This window comes from Oncorhynchus gorbuscha, linkage group LG17 (assembly GCF_021184085.1).
Source record: "Oncorhynchus gorbuscha isolate QuinsamMale2020 ecotype Even-year linkage group LG17, OgorEven_v1.0, whole genome shotgun sequence".
Taxonomy (NCBI): domain Eukaryota; kingdom Metazoa; phylum Chordata; class Actinopteri; order Salmoniformes; family Salmonidae; genus Oncorhynchus; species Oncorhynchus gorbuscha.
In genome coordinates, this window is record NC_060189.1 from 28,016,519 (window position 1) to 28,033,221 (window position 16,703).

The following is a 16,703-nucleotide window of genomic DNA, read 5'->3' on the forward strand; positions in this document are numbered from 1 at the left end:
GCTGTTACTGAAAATGTAAGCAGAACTAATTTGATTGTCTGTGCCTCTTGGGAAGGTTAAGGGGGAGAAAAAGCTTTTCAGACAAGATAAGAATGTTTGGGTTTTGTTCCATTGGTAGGAGAAAAGTATATCTTCTAGACAGGTTGTAATGTCTGGTTTATGAGGGGAGTAGAAAGCATCTCCGGACCTAAACAAAAAACAACGGGGCTATCGTGGGAAACTGATGATGTCATTTTGAGTTTATAACCTGTGGAAATCTGTGTATGTAGTTAGTACTCTCTGGAATTAAACGCTCTTTACCTGGATTTTAAGACTGGTCTCGATCTACTTCATGCATAATTAATGAACTTACAATTCATTAATGAATTAGAAATGAGTGCGAATTGGTTTTGGCAATTAAAGCATAAAGGAATTTAGAATTCCTCTATCAAAAATACAACATAAAATCGTGAAGAAGCAAAAGTACAAAGTTAAACAGCCCCACTTCACACAGATGAGTATGCCACAGGGTGTCCAAAGTTTGCATGATCCACAGCACTGACTAATTTACTCCATAGGGAATAGCTTGAGTACAGGCTTGATATCTCCAATATTATGTATTGATCCATGTTTACCTCTGTTGTAGTACTATGGAGCACCTGCCTACCCTGCTACATTGGAAGGGAGGACTGTCACAGAGACAGACCTGGGAAGTTATGGAGGCAAGCCAGGAAGTGTACTCCATTTCCTGTCCCAAACCAGGTCTGCAGCCTGGTATGGCTGCTTTTTTTTGCTGCTGAGTGTGGGAACTGGGAAGTCTCATGTAGAGGACAATAACAACCCCCATTCTAAACAACATGACCATCAAGTTCTCACTCTACTGCACAATATTTGGAGCTCTGTTTACATGTCTTTGTCAACTATTTTAAAGGTATTCTATGGCAAGTTATTATTTAATGTCTTAAAGAAGAAGAAAAATACATATCTGAAATTGGAATTAAAACTGCCTAATGTTTTTCATTTTGAGGTCAAGTGATTTTAATCCTTATCAAAAATGCCTCATGGAAAGACTTCATGTGTAGTGAGTCATGCCCTGTAGATGGAGACAAAGGCAGTAAGGCTATCGGTAATTGTGCTTCCCCTGAGAAAGGAAATCCCCGTACAGTCTTCTGGGCTTGTGAGAGTAGTACTCGAATATTGGAAATTCCAAAATGTACACATACAGTAATCAGTAAGTCAATTTGAAAGCGTTTTGGATGGCTCCATTGGAGAGGTAGGATGGTATTTAGCTTATCTTTTTCAATGGACAGTATGGTGTTTCCCTTTATATCATTATCACAAACTATTATCAAATCACTGACAGTCTTCCAGTGTAGATAAAGACATTAACCTGGAAGAATTGGCAGCATGATTCACTTGAAACATCTATCCTGTTAACAAGGCTGTTAATGTGGTTTCCTTCCTCCTTCCAAAGTCATAGTTACACTACCGGTCAAAAGTTTTAGAACATCTAGTCATTCAAAGATTTTTCTTTATTTTTACCAGTTTCTACATTGTAGAATCATGGTGAAGATGTCAAAACTATAAAATAACACATATGGAAACATGGAGTAAACAAAAAGAACAAATCATTTATTTTATATTTGATATTCTTCAAATAGCTATCCTTTTCCTTGATGACAGCTTTGCACAGTCTTGGCATTCTCCCAACCAGCTTCATGAGGTAGTCACCTGGGATGCATTTCAATTAACAGGTGTGCCTTCTTAAAAGTTAATTTGTGGAATTTCTTTCCTTAACGCATTTGAGACAATCAGTTGTGTTGTGACAGGGTAACGGTGGAATACAGAAGATAGCTCTATTTGGTAAAATATCAAGTCCATATTATGCCAAGAACAGCTCAAATAAGCCAAGAGAAATTACAGTCCATCATTACTTTAAGACATGAAGGTCAGTCAATACGGAAAATGTCAAGAACATTGAAAGTTTCTTCAAGTGCAGTCGCAAAAACAATCAAGCGCTATGATGAAACTGGCTCTCATGAAGACCGCCAGAGGAATGGAAGGATGGATGCTGCAGAGGATAAGTTCATTAGAATTATCAGCCTTAGAAATTGCAGGACAAATAAATGCTTTACAGAGTTCAAGTAACAGACACATGTCAACATCAACTGTTCAGAGGAGACTGTGTGAATCAGGCCTTCATGGTTGAATTGCTGCAAAGAAACCACTACTAAAGGATAATAATAAGAGACTTGCTTGGCCCAAGAAACATGAGCAATGGACATTAGACCGGTGGAAATGTGTCCTTTGGTCTGGAGTCCAAATTTGAGGTTTTTGGTTCCAACTGCCGTGTCCTTGTGAGATGCGGTGTGGGTAAACGGATGATCTTCGCATGTGTATTTCCAACCGTAAAGCATGGAGGAGGAGGTGTTATGGTGTGTTGGTGCTTTGCTGGTGACACGGTCTGTGATGTATTTAGAATTCAAGGCACACTTAACCAGCATGGCTACCACAGCATGCTGCAGTGATACGCCATCCCATCTGGTTTGGGCTTAGTGGGACTAGAATTTGTTTTTCAACAGGACAATGACCCAATACACCTCCAGGCTGTATAAGGGCTATTTTACCAAGAAGGAGAGTGATGTAGTGCTGCATCAGATGAACTGGCCTATTATTCTACAATGTGGAAAATAGCAAAAATAAAGAAAAACCCTTGAATGAGTAGGTGTTCTAAAACTTTGGACCGGTAGTGTAACTTACTGGTAAAGTGAGTGTTTACCTGGAACTGATACACAAAATAAATCATGGTTGGCTAGACAAGTGCTTAGAGTGTATACTTTCCATTTTAATTGACAGACTGGTAACAATGACTTGGAATCATTGACTAACCAATTGAAGGGAAATCCTTGAGTAAGGCAGAAAATACTAAATAACCACATAATTGTTGAATCCATGAAGGAGAAATTGAGAAATGTCAACTACACTGAGGTGCCTCACATACATGTAATGAATTGCTCTTTTTATTACATAAATAATTCAACATGCAAAATACAACATAAAATCGTGAAGAAGCAAAAGTACAAAGTTAAACAGCCCCACTTCACACAGATGAGGATGCCACAGGGTGTCCAAAGTTTGCATGATCCACAGCACTGACTAATTTACTCCATAGGGAATAGCTTGAGTACAGGCTTGATATCTCCAATATTATGTATTGATACATGTTTACCTCTGTTGTAGTACTATGGAGCACCTGCCTACCCTGCTACATTGGAAGGGAGGACTGTCACAGAGACAGACCTGGGAAGTTATGGAGGCAAGCCAGGAAGTGTACTCCATTTCCTGTCCCAAACCAGGTCTGCAGCCTGGTATGGCTGCTTTTTTTTGCTGCTGAGTGTGTGAACTGGGAAGTCTCATGTAGAGGACAATAACAATCCCCATTCTAAACAACATGACCATCAAGTTCTCACTCTACTGCACAATATTTGGAGCTCTGTTTACATGTCTTTGTCAACTATTTTAAAGGTATTCTATGGCAAGTTATTATTTAATGTCTTAAAGAAGAAGAAGAAATACATATCTGAAATTGGAATTAAAACTGCCTAATATTTTTCATTTTGAGGTCAAGTGATTTTAATCCTTATAAAAAATGCCTCATGGAAAGACTTCATGTGTAGTGAGTCATGCCCTGTAGATGGAGACAAAGGCAGTAAGGCTATCGGTAATTGTGCTTCCCCTGAGAAAGGAAATCCCCTAACAGTCTTCTGGGTTTGTGAGAGTAGTACTCGAATATTGGAAATTCCAAAATGTACACATACAGTAATCAGTAAGTCAATTTGAAAGCGTTTTTGGATGGCTCCATTGGAGAGGTAGGATGGTATTTAGCTTATATTTTTCAATGGACAGTATGGTGTTTCCCTTTATATCATTATCACAAACTATTATCAAATCACTGACAGTCTTCCAGTGGAGATAAAGACATTAACCTGGAAGAATTGGCAGCATGATTCACTTGAAACATCTATCCTGTTAACAAGGCTGTTAATGTGGTTTCCTTCCTCCTTCCAAAGTCATAGTTACACTACCGGTCAAAAGTTTTAGAACATCTAGTCATTCAAAGATTTTTCTTTATTTTTACCAGTTTCTACATTGTAGAATCATGGTGAAGATGTCAAAACTATAAAATAACACATATGGAAACATGGAGTAAACAAAAAGAACAAATCATTTATTTTATATTTGATATTCTTCAAATAGCTATCCTTTTCCTTGATGACAGCTTTGCACAGTCTTGGCATTCTCCCAACCAGCTTCATGAGGTAGTCACCTGGGATGCATTTCAATTAACAGGTGTGCCTTCTTAAAAGTTAATTTGTGGAATTTCTTTCCTTAACGCATTTGAGACAATCAGTTGTGTTGTGACAGGGTAACGGTGGAATACAGAAGATAGCTCTATTTGGTAAAATATCAAGTCCATATTATGCCAAGAACAGCTCAAATAAGCCAAGAGAAATTACAGTCCATCATTACTTTAAGACATGAAGGTCAGTCAATACGGAAAATGTCAAGAACATTGAAAGTTTCTTCAAGTGCAGTCGCAAAAACAATCAAGCGCTATGATGAAATTGGCTCTCATGAAGACCGCCAGAGGAATGGAAGGATGGATGCTGCAGAGGATAAGTTCATTAGAATTATCAGCCTTAGAAATTGCAGGACAAATAAATGCTTTACAGAGTTCAAGTAACAGACACATGTCAACATCAACTGTTCAGAGGAGACTGTGTGAATCAGGCCTTCATGGTTGAATTGCTGCAAAGAAACCACTACTAAAGGATAATAATAAGAGACTTGCTTGGCCCAAGAAACATGAGCAATGGACATTAGACCGGTGGAAATGTGTCCTTTGGTCTGGAGTCCAAATTTGAGGTTTTTGGTTCCAACTGCCGTGTCCTTGTGAGATGCGGTGTGGGTAAACGGATGATCTTCGCATGTGTATTTCCAACCGTAAAGCATGGAGGAGGTGTTATGGTGTGTTGGTGCTTTGCTGGTGACACGGTCTGTGATGTATTTAGAATTCAAGGCACACTTAACCAGCATGGCTACCACAGCATGCTGCAGTGATACGCCATCCCATCTGGTTTGGGCTTAGTGGGACTAGAATTTGTTTTTTTCAACAGGACAATGACCCAATACACCTCCAGGCTGTATAAGGGCTATTTTACCAAGAAGGAGAGTGATGGAGTGCTGCATCAGATGAACTGGCCTATTATTCTACAATGTGGAAAATAGCAAAAATAAAGAAAAACCCTTGAATGAGTAGGTGTTCTAAAACTTTGGACCGGTAGTGTAACTTACTGGTAAAGTGAGTGTTTACCTGGAACTGATACACAAAATAAATCATGGTTGGCTAGTCAAGTGCTTAGAGTGTATACTTTCCATTTTAATTGACAGACTGGTAAAAATGACTTGGAATCATTGACTAACCAATTGAAGGGAAATCCTTGAGTAAGGCAGAAAATACTAAATAACCACATAATTGTTGAATCCATGAAGGAGAAATTGAGAAATGTCAACTACACTGTAATACATGTAATGAATTGCTCTTTTTATTACATAAATAATTCAACATGCAAAATACAACATAAAATCGTGAAGAAGCAAAAGTACAAAGTTAAACAGCCCCACTTCACACAGATGAGGATGCCACAGGGTGTCCAAAGTTTGTATGATCCACAGCACTGACTAATTTACTCCATAGGGAATAGCTTGAGTACAGGCTTGATATCTCCAATATTATGTAATGATACATGTTTACCTCTGTTGTAGTACTATGGAGCACCTGCCTACCCTGCTGCATTGGAAGGGAGGACTGTCACAGAGACAGACCTGGGAAGTTATGGATGCAAGCCAGGAAGTGTACTCCATTTCCTGTCCCAAACAAGGTCTGCAGCCTGGTATGGCTGCTTCTTTTGCTGCTGAGTGTGGGAACTGGGAAGTCTCATGTAGAGGACAATAACAATCCCCATTCTAAACAACATGACCATCAAGTTCTCACTCTACTGCACAATATTTGGAGCTCTGTTTACATGTCTTTGTCAACTTTTTAAAGAGGTACTATATGGCAAGTTATTATTTACTCTTAAGAAAAATTGGAATTAAAACTGCCCAAAGTTTTTCATTTTCAGGTCAAGTGTTTTAATCCTCATCAGAAATGCCTAATGGAAAGACTTAGAACCAATAGTGCCCTGTAGATGGAGACAACGGCAGTAAGGCTATCAGTGATTGTGCTTCCGCTGAGAAGGGAAATCCCCTAACAGTCTTTTTGGGTTGTGAGAGTAGTACTCGGATATTGTAAATTCCAAAATGTACAGTAATTCACAACACATACAGTAATCAGCAAGTCAATTTGAATGCGTTTTGGATGGCCCCATTAGAGACCTAGGATGGTATTTATTTGATATTTTTCATTGGACAGTCCCATACACAACATGCTTCCTCAATGGTATCCCAGGGGATATCAAAGAATGGTGTTTCCCTTAAATCCTTATCACAACCTATATTATCAAAACTGACAGTCTTCCAGGGGATATAGGGACATTAACCTGGAAGAATTGGCATGCCTATCCTGTAAACGACAAGACTGTTAATGTGGTTCAAGGGAAAATGTCATCTAAATTATAATCTATGTACCCACAAGTAATTATTTATAATGAGATGGCAATAAACAATCATTTGTAATGCAGAATACTCCAAGAAAGATTAAAATCCCACCTTTCTGGTATTTAAAAAAAAATATTGCTGAGGTGTAGTCACTTTTGAGGACACACGCTCAAAGTACACAGTACAAATATGATACACATATTAAATATTTTATGATGCATTTGCTATTCTACACCAATGTATGAATGAGGCTTGAAATGACGGATATGCTTTCTAAATATAGTACAATCAAATTCTAAAACGACTAACTATAAAATGTCAACTTCCTTAGAACTGTAAAATACACGTTTCATGTTAGAGAAAATGTGCATATTCTCTACTCATTATGAACTGGCCATTCTTCTCATATTAATCTTGTCTGTCTATGTCTATGGCAAACAGAAAAAACATTTATTTAAAATCTGAATCTGAATTATTGTTAATGACTTTGATGAAACCATTCTCTCCTGCTACGCTAGGATCTAAGGATTGCAGGCATGTGCTTTGTCAACGGCAGTGACGTAGCATTCAGCCATGAGTTGATGGAGAGTTGGAAGAGTCAATGAAATGGTAGGCAGGACATCCCAGCTTCAAGTGATGTCAGATTTCACAGCCTGAGGTATACAGGTGGAAGATATATAGTCCAGAGTCCGTGAAATCTAGGGCTATCGCTGAATGCATGCTATTTCAATCTATGGTGTCCACAGAACGATTTATAAGCGAACATTTCAGTCAGAACCGGAACCAGAACCACGCTAGTCCCCTCTTTAGGGTACTTTCCTTACAAGAGCATTGCAGACGTGACCCATTAAGAGTATTCAACACTCATTTGACCTGTACCTTGGAGAAAAAAGATGGGACATCCTGGGAGCTGGTGGTGTCCTGGTTGTCCAGGAGGGTCTTGTTTACCCTCCTCACGGCAGAGGCAGAAAGGTTGGATTTGAGGCTAAGCAGGGCGGACACCTGGAATTCACTGTGGGTCAAAGTGGAAAAGGTTGAGCTCACTGGGTGTTCAACGCAAACACAGCATCATCTGCCGTGTGTTATTGGCTTTGTGCAAGGCACTGTAACTGAATTTAGCATTATAAAAGGAACTGTTAAGCAATCAGCATTAGAATATGCAAAGAACATACAAAATCCCATAGCTACAGTATTGTCTAACAACAGTTATGTGAATAACAAGTATGAAAGTTTAACCTGAGATCAGGGTAAGCTTGACTCAGAGTCACTATCTCCAGCTGTATGGCGGAAATGTCTTGGAGTTTCAGCACTTCAGCAATCTTGGGAAGGATGTCACTTAGCCACTCCTCCCTGGAACCCTGTGACAACACAAACACAATATGATCTCCTGTGTGTGTGTGTGTGTGTGTGTGTGTGTGTGTGTGTGTGTGTGTGTGTGTGTGTGTGTGTGTGTGTGTGTGTGTGTGTGTGTGTGTGTGTGTGTGTGTGTGTGTGTGTGTGTGTGTGTATTCTCACCGCTTCAGTGAACAGTTTGTGTAGTCTCTGGCCATCCTCACACACCGACCTGGCTGCCTGCTCCTGCATCTCTTTGTCTCTCAGCTTGATCTTCCTCTTCAGTAGCCTCCTCACATACTCCACTGTCACCTCCAAGTGCAGCTGGCTCAGCAGCTCCTGTATAACCATTCGACCGATTAATCAATCAACCAACCAACCATTTGATTTCTCAATCTATCAATTAACCAACCTACCACTCAACCAGGAAATTGGCCATTCCATCTCTCAATCAATCTGTTAATACATTTACCTGATGACAGGAGTCAGTCAAGCCCTTAAGATCCTGGGTGTGTTTGTGAATTCCTTCAAACAGCATCTCAAACACCTGTTTCTTCTTCTCCAACCAGACAGGCGTCCCCAGATCTCTGTACTGAGACTGTGTGTATGTGGCGAGGGCAGATAGACAATAGATCAGAACTGAATTAAGAGCAAGGACAGGCTAGTTGGTACATTACACTTTATATTACTTCACTCAGACTCAAAATTAAAGAGAGATGAATTGTGTAAGTCAACTATACCTTGAGATCCTTGTGTATAGGGCTTGTTAAAAATGTGTAGCCAATGTTTTTCATTTCAGCTACTATGGACAGACAGCATTCCTTTACATCCACCGGGAAGATATCGGCTTTGTTTACAATATAGTCCCTGTGTGGAATCATAGACATCAAATTAGATGACTAGATGTCATCGTGGTCCAATCAATTTGGATATAAAAAACTGAAAAGAAAAGTAAAACATACCTAAATTGTTCAACACAGGCAAGATTGGCCATAATCACAGTTCTGCTGTTTCCATTGTTGCTTCCCTTGAGAACTTTCTCCTGGAATTTCTTATAGCTGCAAGTGTGTAATTTGGTATATTAGTAATAGATAATCATAATTTTATAGTATTTGGAGTAGAATACAATAAAATGCATTGTAACTTCAGGTCATGCAATTATTTCCTGCAAAAAGTGTATACTGTAGTACCTATTCAAGAAGTCCTTCAATAGGCACACAATTATCTGGACTTTGGACATGGCTCCCAAAACTGTCTCTATCGATTTCACTGCAGCATTAATAAACTAAAGGGACAGTGAAATAAAAAAATGTATTAAATTAATCCCTGTTAAAATCAACAACCTAATTTGTGACTAACTGAATAGTTAGAGCAATAAAGGCATGAGGATGCCAAATATGTCCTATATAATGTCTACCTGAATCACGTCGATGGCCAAGGGGCTAAAGTAACAGTCGTCTCTGAGCTCAGGCACAGACCCCTCCATCCAGGCTTGCTCCTCCACCATCAGAACTTTGTTGATCAATGTCTGCACCTCTGTCTGAAAACAAGGCATCAACAAAACAATTCATCTAACAAGGGAAACATTTATCTCTGCACTCTTAGAAAAAACAGTGCTATCTATAACCTAAAATATAACATAGAAAAAGGGCTCTATTTAAACCATATTGCGGAAGTTCAGCGTTAATGCATGATTGAAATTTAAAGGCAATGTTCTTGCGTTAGTGAAGACTTTATTCATGATAAACGCTGCGTATGTCGGCTCAATCAGATATTACCTTCACATTTCTATCGCACAATCTGTAATGCTTCAGCGATACAGACTGAATAGAGCCCCTAATCTTTTGCTGTACAAAAACATAAACACATGGGTCCGAAAGCTGTGGTCCAGTTTGCAGGACACATTTGAATTGAAATCATATTTACCTCTTTGTGAGTAAGACATTGATTCTCCAATGGTGTTGTCAACTCTTCAGTCAACAGCTTTCCTAACATTTCAGGGTTAATCACCTTGGTCAGTTCCGGATTTTGTAGAATTCTAAGAGAAAAACCAGGAGTTACTATGCTAGTCAGTCACATTTCCTAACCTCATTATATAGTCTTTTAATAACCAAACACAAACAAGACATCACTCACTCTGGGTAGGCAACATTCACCCAATACAGGAGGTAAGAGCAGTCATCCATGCCCAGCCCATACTCTTCAATATTCCTCATCGCTGCGCTGAAGGCTTGGTGATACATCTTTCCATAGAAGTTGCAGATATCCATGTCCTCTGGGTAGCAGTCCTTCACATCCGTCACCACCCTCAGCAGGTCCTCCTGCACCCGCCTGCCCTTCCCACAGATATCCCTCTGCAGGGAGGAGCGTAGCTTGTTGCTCTCTTCAGGAGGCAATTCGGCATTGTCCATACGCTCCTCCACCAGGCTCTGGAGGACAGTGTCGTGGTGACGTCTACACTCACTGGGCCTCCAGGCAGGCTGTTTACCCACCTGCTTCAGCCATCGCCTATCCTGCTCCTCCTCCTGTAGGATAGCTTTCACTGCAGACTTCAGAGCCTCAAGACTGTCTTCATCTGGACTGAGAGAACTCTTTACAACCAGGTCTATTTGGCTGAGGAGGGCTTTGTGATCTCTGGTGAACTGCTCTTCCTCCTTCTCCCACTCTGTGGTCGACTGAACCACCTCTTCTGAGATCTGTCCATATAGACGCTCCTCTCTCTCAATCAGCTGTTGGCCAGCAGCAGACAGGCAATTTCTCTCAAGGTTCTGCTCAAACGTCAACAACTCTGAGGGGAAAGACAACAAAGACTGTGTAGTGTTTACAGTGTCTAAACTATATGCCATAAAACATTTGCATATGAATGTACTGTATGATATCGGTGATACTAACCATCTACAGATGTTATATAAACAAATGAATCAGTCATAAGGGAAATGTAAATTCCACAGGGATTTTGATAACCTTTGACAAGAAAGGAATCATTTGAAAATACGATGCAATGACAGATAAAAGGTAGAACTCATTGCAGTGTTTACTCACCCTCGAGAGGGGCAGTAATAACACTGGATGTGTTGGGGACATCTGGAGCCGTGATGTTGGTGTTACTCTTGGAATTCCGTCTTAGGATCCGGGGCAATGTTAAAGGTTTAAACTTTCTTCCAGCTGATGTTGTCTTTCCACTGTGTTCCACTGAAGAGTTTGGCTCCGTGGATCCTGTTCCCAAGACTGTGTTTCTAGTCCTTAGGGTCCTCATCACTATAGAGAGACAGTCAGAGACAGATGGACACTTACTGCATTATCATCAGAGGTGGCATGCCGATGGGGGTGTTTTACAGACACAATGTGCAATAAACTGATGGTATTCAATCTGCTGCGCTGTTAAATATGGCAGCGACATTAACACAACACATGGCGAACTCATCAGTTTGGACCGTTTAGTATAAACGGTTAAGCATTTCGCTACTGCTAAAAATGTGTATGTGACCAATACTATTTGATTTGATTAAGGTGTTAGTTTGACAGTCGCTGAACAGGATTGGGTCTTGGTCGTGGCTAACCCCCAAATTCGCTACAATATTTAAAAATGTAAGGCCTTTTTATCTGGCAATATCTTTATCTAACGTTACCCTAAAAAAGTGGGTAAATGATAAGATATATATTCTGCAGATATCATTGCTATGTATATTTTGTTAATTAGAATTTTGAGATCATAAGCAAACGTTCAGTATGTGTAAAAGAAAGCATTCCGTATAGACATACCTTAAGCCTGATAGAAAAATAAGTGTGAACCGAAAGGAATAGCTCTACTCTCCCGACAGGACTGACCACTTTACTTGTATAGCGTAGAACCAGAGTTGCCAACTCTCACGCATTGGTCGTGAAATACACGCATTGGCCCTCTTCTCACGCTCACACCGCACACGTTTTACACATTGAAAAGTACTGAATTTATTTTTGTAATTAGTCGATTATATAGTCAGCGCCTTAACTTTTCAACTGTGCTCCAACTCATTCTGAAATCGGAGCATATATGCGCCTGCAATTTAACATCACGAGCGGAACATCTATAATGGTCCTGCCCTGCCACCCACTGTCAACCGCCACTCATTGAAGAATATGATTGGTCTAAATATCTAAGGGATCAAGATAATTGGTTGCATGTTTTAAAGAAACGCCCCTCAAGATTAGAGTGGCGCTGAATGGAGAGAAAGGCGGCATTCCAAAAACTTAAAACACACCCTCTTCCCCTCAAGCGTCAAATTAAGTGAACACTTCTGATCCTGACGTCTGACGAGTTTACACTTTTATTTGTATTAAACAGTAACATGTGAAACACAAAAAGCAGAACAGCCAGAGGGATTCCACAAAAGAAATCTCAATTTTTTGAATAATCTGAATATTACTTTTAAGATAAATTGGGCTAAACATTTCTTAAAAGAATCCAAATTCAATTTGGAATTTCATCCCTCATTAAATCTTCTCCCATTTAGGTGGCTTCAATTGTATGTAACTTTGTAACTATAACATTCATAAGATTCCTACAAAATGATCTGCTTTTCATAGGCAAGTATCCTTAGAGTGGTCGTTAATATATAAACATACTTTTCCCCCGCATAGGTATTTCATTTTGAACAATAAGGATATTTGGTATAGAAACAAGTCTTTATTTTTTAAGAACTGGTTCAATAACCATATCCTGCTGGTGAGTCAACTTTTCAATGCAGAAGGATTGTTACTCAATTATGAGGAATTTGTTATCTCGTTACAATATCCCTGTTACACCTAGAGAGTTTGCCATAGTCTTTGATGATACTCTATTTGTAACTCTGTTGTTTAAAGATGTAACCAGACATCACCTTCTTGACCTACCCTTGCTTAACCCAGTTGACTCTCCAATAGGAAAACTGTGTTTCTCCTTGCTCCCTCAGAACAACAGATCTATACGTGCTTTATTTCAAAGGGATATTTTGTCCATTCCTTATGTCACAACTTACTGGAATACATTTGTCAATAATATCTGTTGGAAAAAAAAGTCTAGTTATTACCACACAAATACCTGCTTGTTAATAACAAGGTCAAAGAGGTCACTTTCAGAATGATCCATAAATATTACCCTTAACATTAACATTAACTGTACTTTTTGTGTTAAGCACCCAGAAACAGTTTTGCATTCATTTTGGCATTGTCTACATGTAAAGAAATTATGGAAAGATATTCATAGTATTTATAATTGTTAATATTCTTGATGTCTTGTTGTTTTATGGGAGAATGTGCTGCTCAGTTTCCTTAACTATAATAAGGATAAAGAAACATTTTTACCTCATGAATCTAATTGTGCGGATGGTATAAAATGTCATATTCACAAATGTAAATTCACGAATAAAAAAAACATAATTCCGTGTTGTCTATAAGGAATTCGAGCAGTACATTAAGACCATTCTACATTCTTCTAATAAGAAAGCTGTTAAAACAATGTGTGTATCTTTTAAAGTCTTTCTATAATCTGTAATTGTTTGTAGCCCCTAGCATATGTTATAATTGTCTGTTTGTATACTTATTGTATGTATACTGGGGTTTTTTTGCAATAAAAAACAAGAATAATAATTTTAAAAATATACAAATGACAAAAGAAATATGAAAAAAACAACAAAAATCTGTCAATTATGATTGCATGTCTACTTATATTAACTAACGTTATATATTTGATAGCTAGCAAATTATTAAGTTAGCTAACATTAGCCTGCCTAGCTGGAACTTCTGAAGAAGGAAAATGTTTGTTTTCTACATTTTTCAAAAACTAACCAAACAAAAACAATGACCTTTACGTGCATTAGTAGCACCATTTCTAACTGATTTATATTCGTTTTGATTTACGCTGGTTGTTGACTCCACCATATTGACGTTGAGGTTTTAAGTTTTGTCTGACTCTTCTTAGTGGATGAACAATTAAAAACGAGGGCTGAGGAATTTACGTTGCAAACTTAACCTTGCTTGGCTAATAATTTGAAACGACGACAAATATGGCCGCGGGGATTCCCCCAAGGGCATAAGGCGAGGGTAAGTAGACGAGGGTAAGTAGACGAGGGTGTGTCTTTTATGAGTTTGAAACGTAGCCAGAGAACGTTCTCTGCTGAGATTATAAAACTGTAAAAAGACGCTGTGGCAGCCCGTCATTCAGGGCAGGTGGGGATTTTGAACCCCACCTGTTTTTGCATGTTATTTTTGCATTGATATGTGACGTTACCACGATTCAACTTTTTTTTTCCCAGAGTTCCCAGCTGTCTTGAAAATACCATAAATCCAGTGAATACCAGAATTCGATGACAACTTTTGATGACAAAATTTGCCTATTTAGCCCATTGTTCTGACTTGGTGGTGCACATGTAGCCTATAGCCTGTTTTAGATGACAACTTGTTTTCAGGAGATTTTATTATCTATTTACTTTAATTAGTCTGGTCCATGGAACAATTGTCATTCTTAACAATTGGCTAAAATATAGGGTAATTACTGTGCTTGTCAGAAAGAACTCTACTGTTACACTTACTTTGTTATTCCACTTCTTCCCAATTATGCCAGTGTAATCAGTGTGCCAGTGTAATGTTTAAAATCTCATATTTCTACTTGTCTTTGAAAATGAATAATATGAGGCTATGTATTTTTGCAGCCATTCATGGACAGTTTTGAATAAGTCATACAAATAAGCATTTCTCCAGGAACCAAATATAATTTCTGACATTTGAGTATTGTGCACATGCTAGGCATTGGAACACTCACAACTCATAAACACATATTTTGTCTATGTAGAGTAAAAGGATGGCAAGGATCTTCAACTAGTAGGCCTAAACCACCTGAATATTGATATTCATTGCATTCGTCCTGAAGGTTTGGTGATTGAGAAATGTATTATTATAACAAGAACATTTTCAAACACTCAACTCTTGGGAAACATAGATTAGCGGTTCCCAACCCTCCTGGAGAGCAAGCAGGATTTTCTTCCAGCCCTATTTTAAAGAGTTCACCCAAATTACAATATACAAAATGTTTGCAATTTGCAAACTGATTTGGTTAGCCACTGCCATCAACCATTATTACTATTTCCTGTGTAGAGCCTTGGTGTAGTGGTAACATTCCCAGGCACGTGGTGCATGCAACCTTCCACCTGAGAACAGGGATCATTGCCTGCTTCCAACCTTCCCACTGTTTCTAGCATTTGCCTGTCTCCTTATTTCATTACTGCCTGAATAAAGTGTCAAACCACCTAAAAAATATCTCACAGTCACACCTATTGTCACGATCGTCGTAAGGAGCGGACCAGAATGCAGCGTGGTATGTGTTCATGATGATTTTTGAATTAAAGAAAGCACTGAACACTGAATACAAACTATACAAAACAATAAACGAATAACGACCGTGAAGCTATAATGAGAACTGTGCTGACACAAGCAACTAACATAGACAAATCACCCACAAACAAACAGTGAAACCCAGGCTACCTAAGTATGATTCTCAATCAGAGACAACTAATGACACCTGCCTCTGATTGAGAACCATACTAGGCCGAAACATAGAAATCCCCAAATCATAGAAAAACAAACTTAGACTGCCCACCCCAACTCATGCCCTGACCGTACTAAATAATGACAAAACAAAGGAAATAAAGGTCAGAATGTGACACCTATCCCACTTTTGTAGAAGTCCAGAATGAGAAAGTGTAGGTTATATAGAAATACAGTAATTATGCTCAAATTAAAAAATGTTAAACAAAATAATGAGGATTTATATCAGCCTAATCGAGGTGAGATGACATCTCACATTTCAGTGTTCGTACTTGTAAACAAGGCTGCATGGGATTTCTCTTAATCCAATTCCGTGCAGCCAATGGCAATTTCGATTTTAGGGATAATGCGGGGAGAGCTTGTGGATTTGACTGCCTTAACGCAGTTTCACCTCCAACACAGTTAAAACATCAGCTATGTGGATGTTGGCTAAAGCGGATTTGATTAAATCGGCCATAAAACACTTTGAGGCTATGTAATTTATCACCTGTTTTAAACAGATAGACTATTGCATAGCTATGTCAATAATAACTACTAAAGAAGTGAAAGCTTAATTGTTAGATGTATTTTTCCGCTATGCGATGTCATTGAGTTCTATACTTGAGAAATGATCATTCCTTACCTGCTTCATCCCTCAACCCTCGAAATAACTTCATTCTTCCACAGTGTGCGCTGATATTAATGATGGGTCAAGTGTTCTACCTCCCCTGCATGTGGTCCAGTTGAACTGAATGTTGCTTAGAAATAGATACCTCAGGAGGATACTGAGCTGTCTTTTATAAGACGGTTGAGCTGTTCTTTAGCAACATTGCTTCCTTCCTCATATGACGATATGGGTTTTCCTGTAGGTGTAGCTGGCTTCTGTGATCTGATGCTTTGGGGTTTGTTTTCATAGAGCATGTCTCAACAGTCTCAAACATATTTCCCAATCCTACCATGTGCTGGGTTGACCTGCATGCATCTCACATGATAAACAGGCAAATATGTATTGACTTAAAATAAAAAAATTATGTACAACATAATGATTACCTTCATGACACATTTACTTGTCATTATAGCTACAATATAATTAATAAGCTGACACACATGAGTACAAAGGAAGGAAACTAAAGTTTTCACTTAACTAACAAATGGATAAGACTGCATTTGTTTTGTGGTTTAATTCTCAAAAT

The 16,703-nt window shown here is 38.8% G+C and overlaps 1 protein-coding gene across 2 annotated transcripts; it reads right to left on the reverse strand.

The window, feature by feature from the left end:
- Positions 1–6,390: 6,390 nt before the first annotated feature.
- LOC124002168 (tumor necrosis factor alpha-induced protein 2-like) lies at positions 6,391–16,357 on the reverse strand. 2 transcript variants are annotated; one of them, XM_046309495.1, is made up of 12 exons: positions 16,154–16,357; positions 11,014–11,229; positions 10,108–10,759; positions 9,898–10,009; positions 9,389–9,511; positions 9,162–9,256; positions 8,934–9,029; positions 8,712–8,838; positions 8,444–8,569; positions 8,155–8,310; positions 7,876–7,997; positions 6,391–7,651 (listed from the first exon to the last, which is right to left on the reverse strand). In XM_046309495.1, exons 1-12 carry the CDS (start codon positions 16,185–16,187, stop codon positions 7,504–7,506), a joined length of 2,007 nt encoding a protein of 668 aa, XP_046165451.1. In that variant the 5' UTR covers positions 16,188–16,357; the 3' UTR covers positions 6,391–7,503. The 2 variants fall into 2 exon arrangements, with proteins under 2 accessions (XP_046165451.1, XP_046165452.1); XM_046309496.1 differs by lacking the exon at positions 16,154–16,357 and adding an exon at positions 11,734–12,016.
- Between the last annotated feature and the right edge of the window lie 346 nt (positions 16,358–16,703).

Bases quoted from the DNA above. Each gene is read 5' to 3' on its own strand.
- LOC124002168 (XM_046309495.1), bottom strand. From the start codon at position 16,187: ATGAAGTTATTTCGAGGGTTGAGGGATGAAGCAG. The intron at 9,257-9,388 runs GTAGACATTATA...CTGTCCCTTTAG, and splicing joins TGGCCATCGACGTGATTCAG to TTTATTAATGCTGCAGTGAA. The intron at 7,998-8,154 runs GTGAGAATACAC...GTGTTGTCACAG, and splicing joins ACAAACTGTTCACTGAAGCG to GGTTCCAGGGAGGAGTGGCT.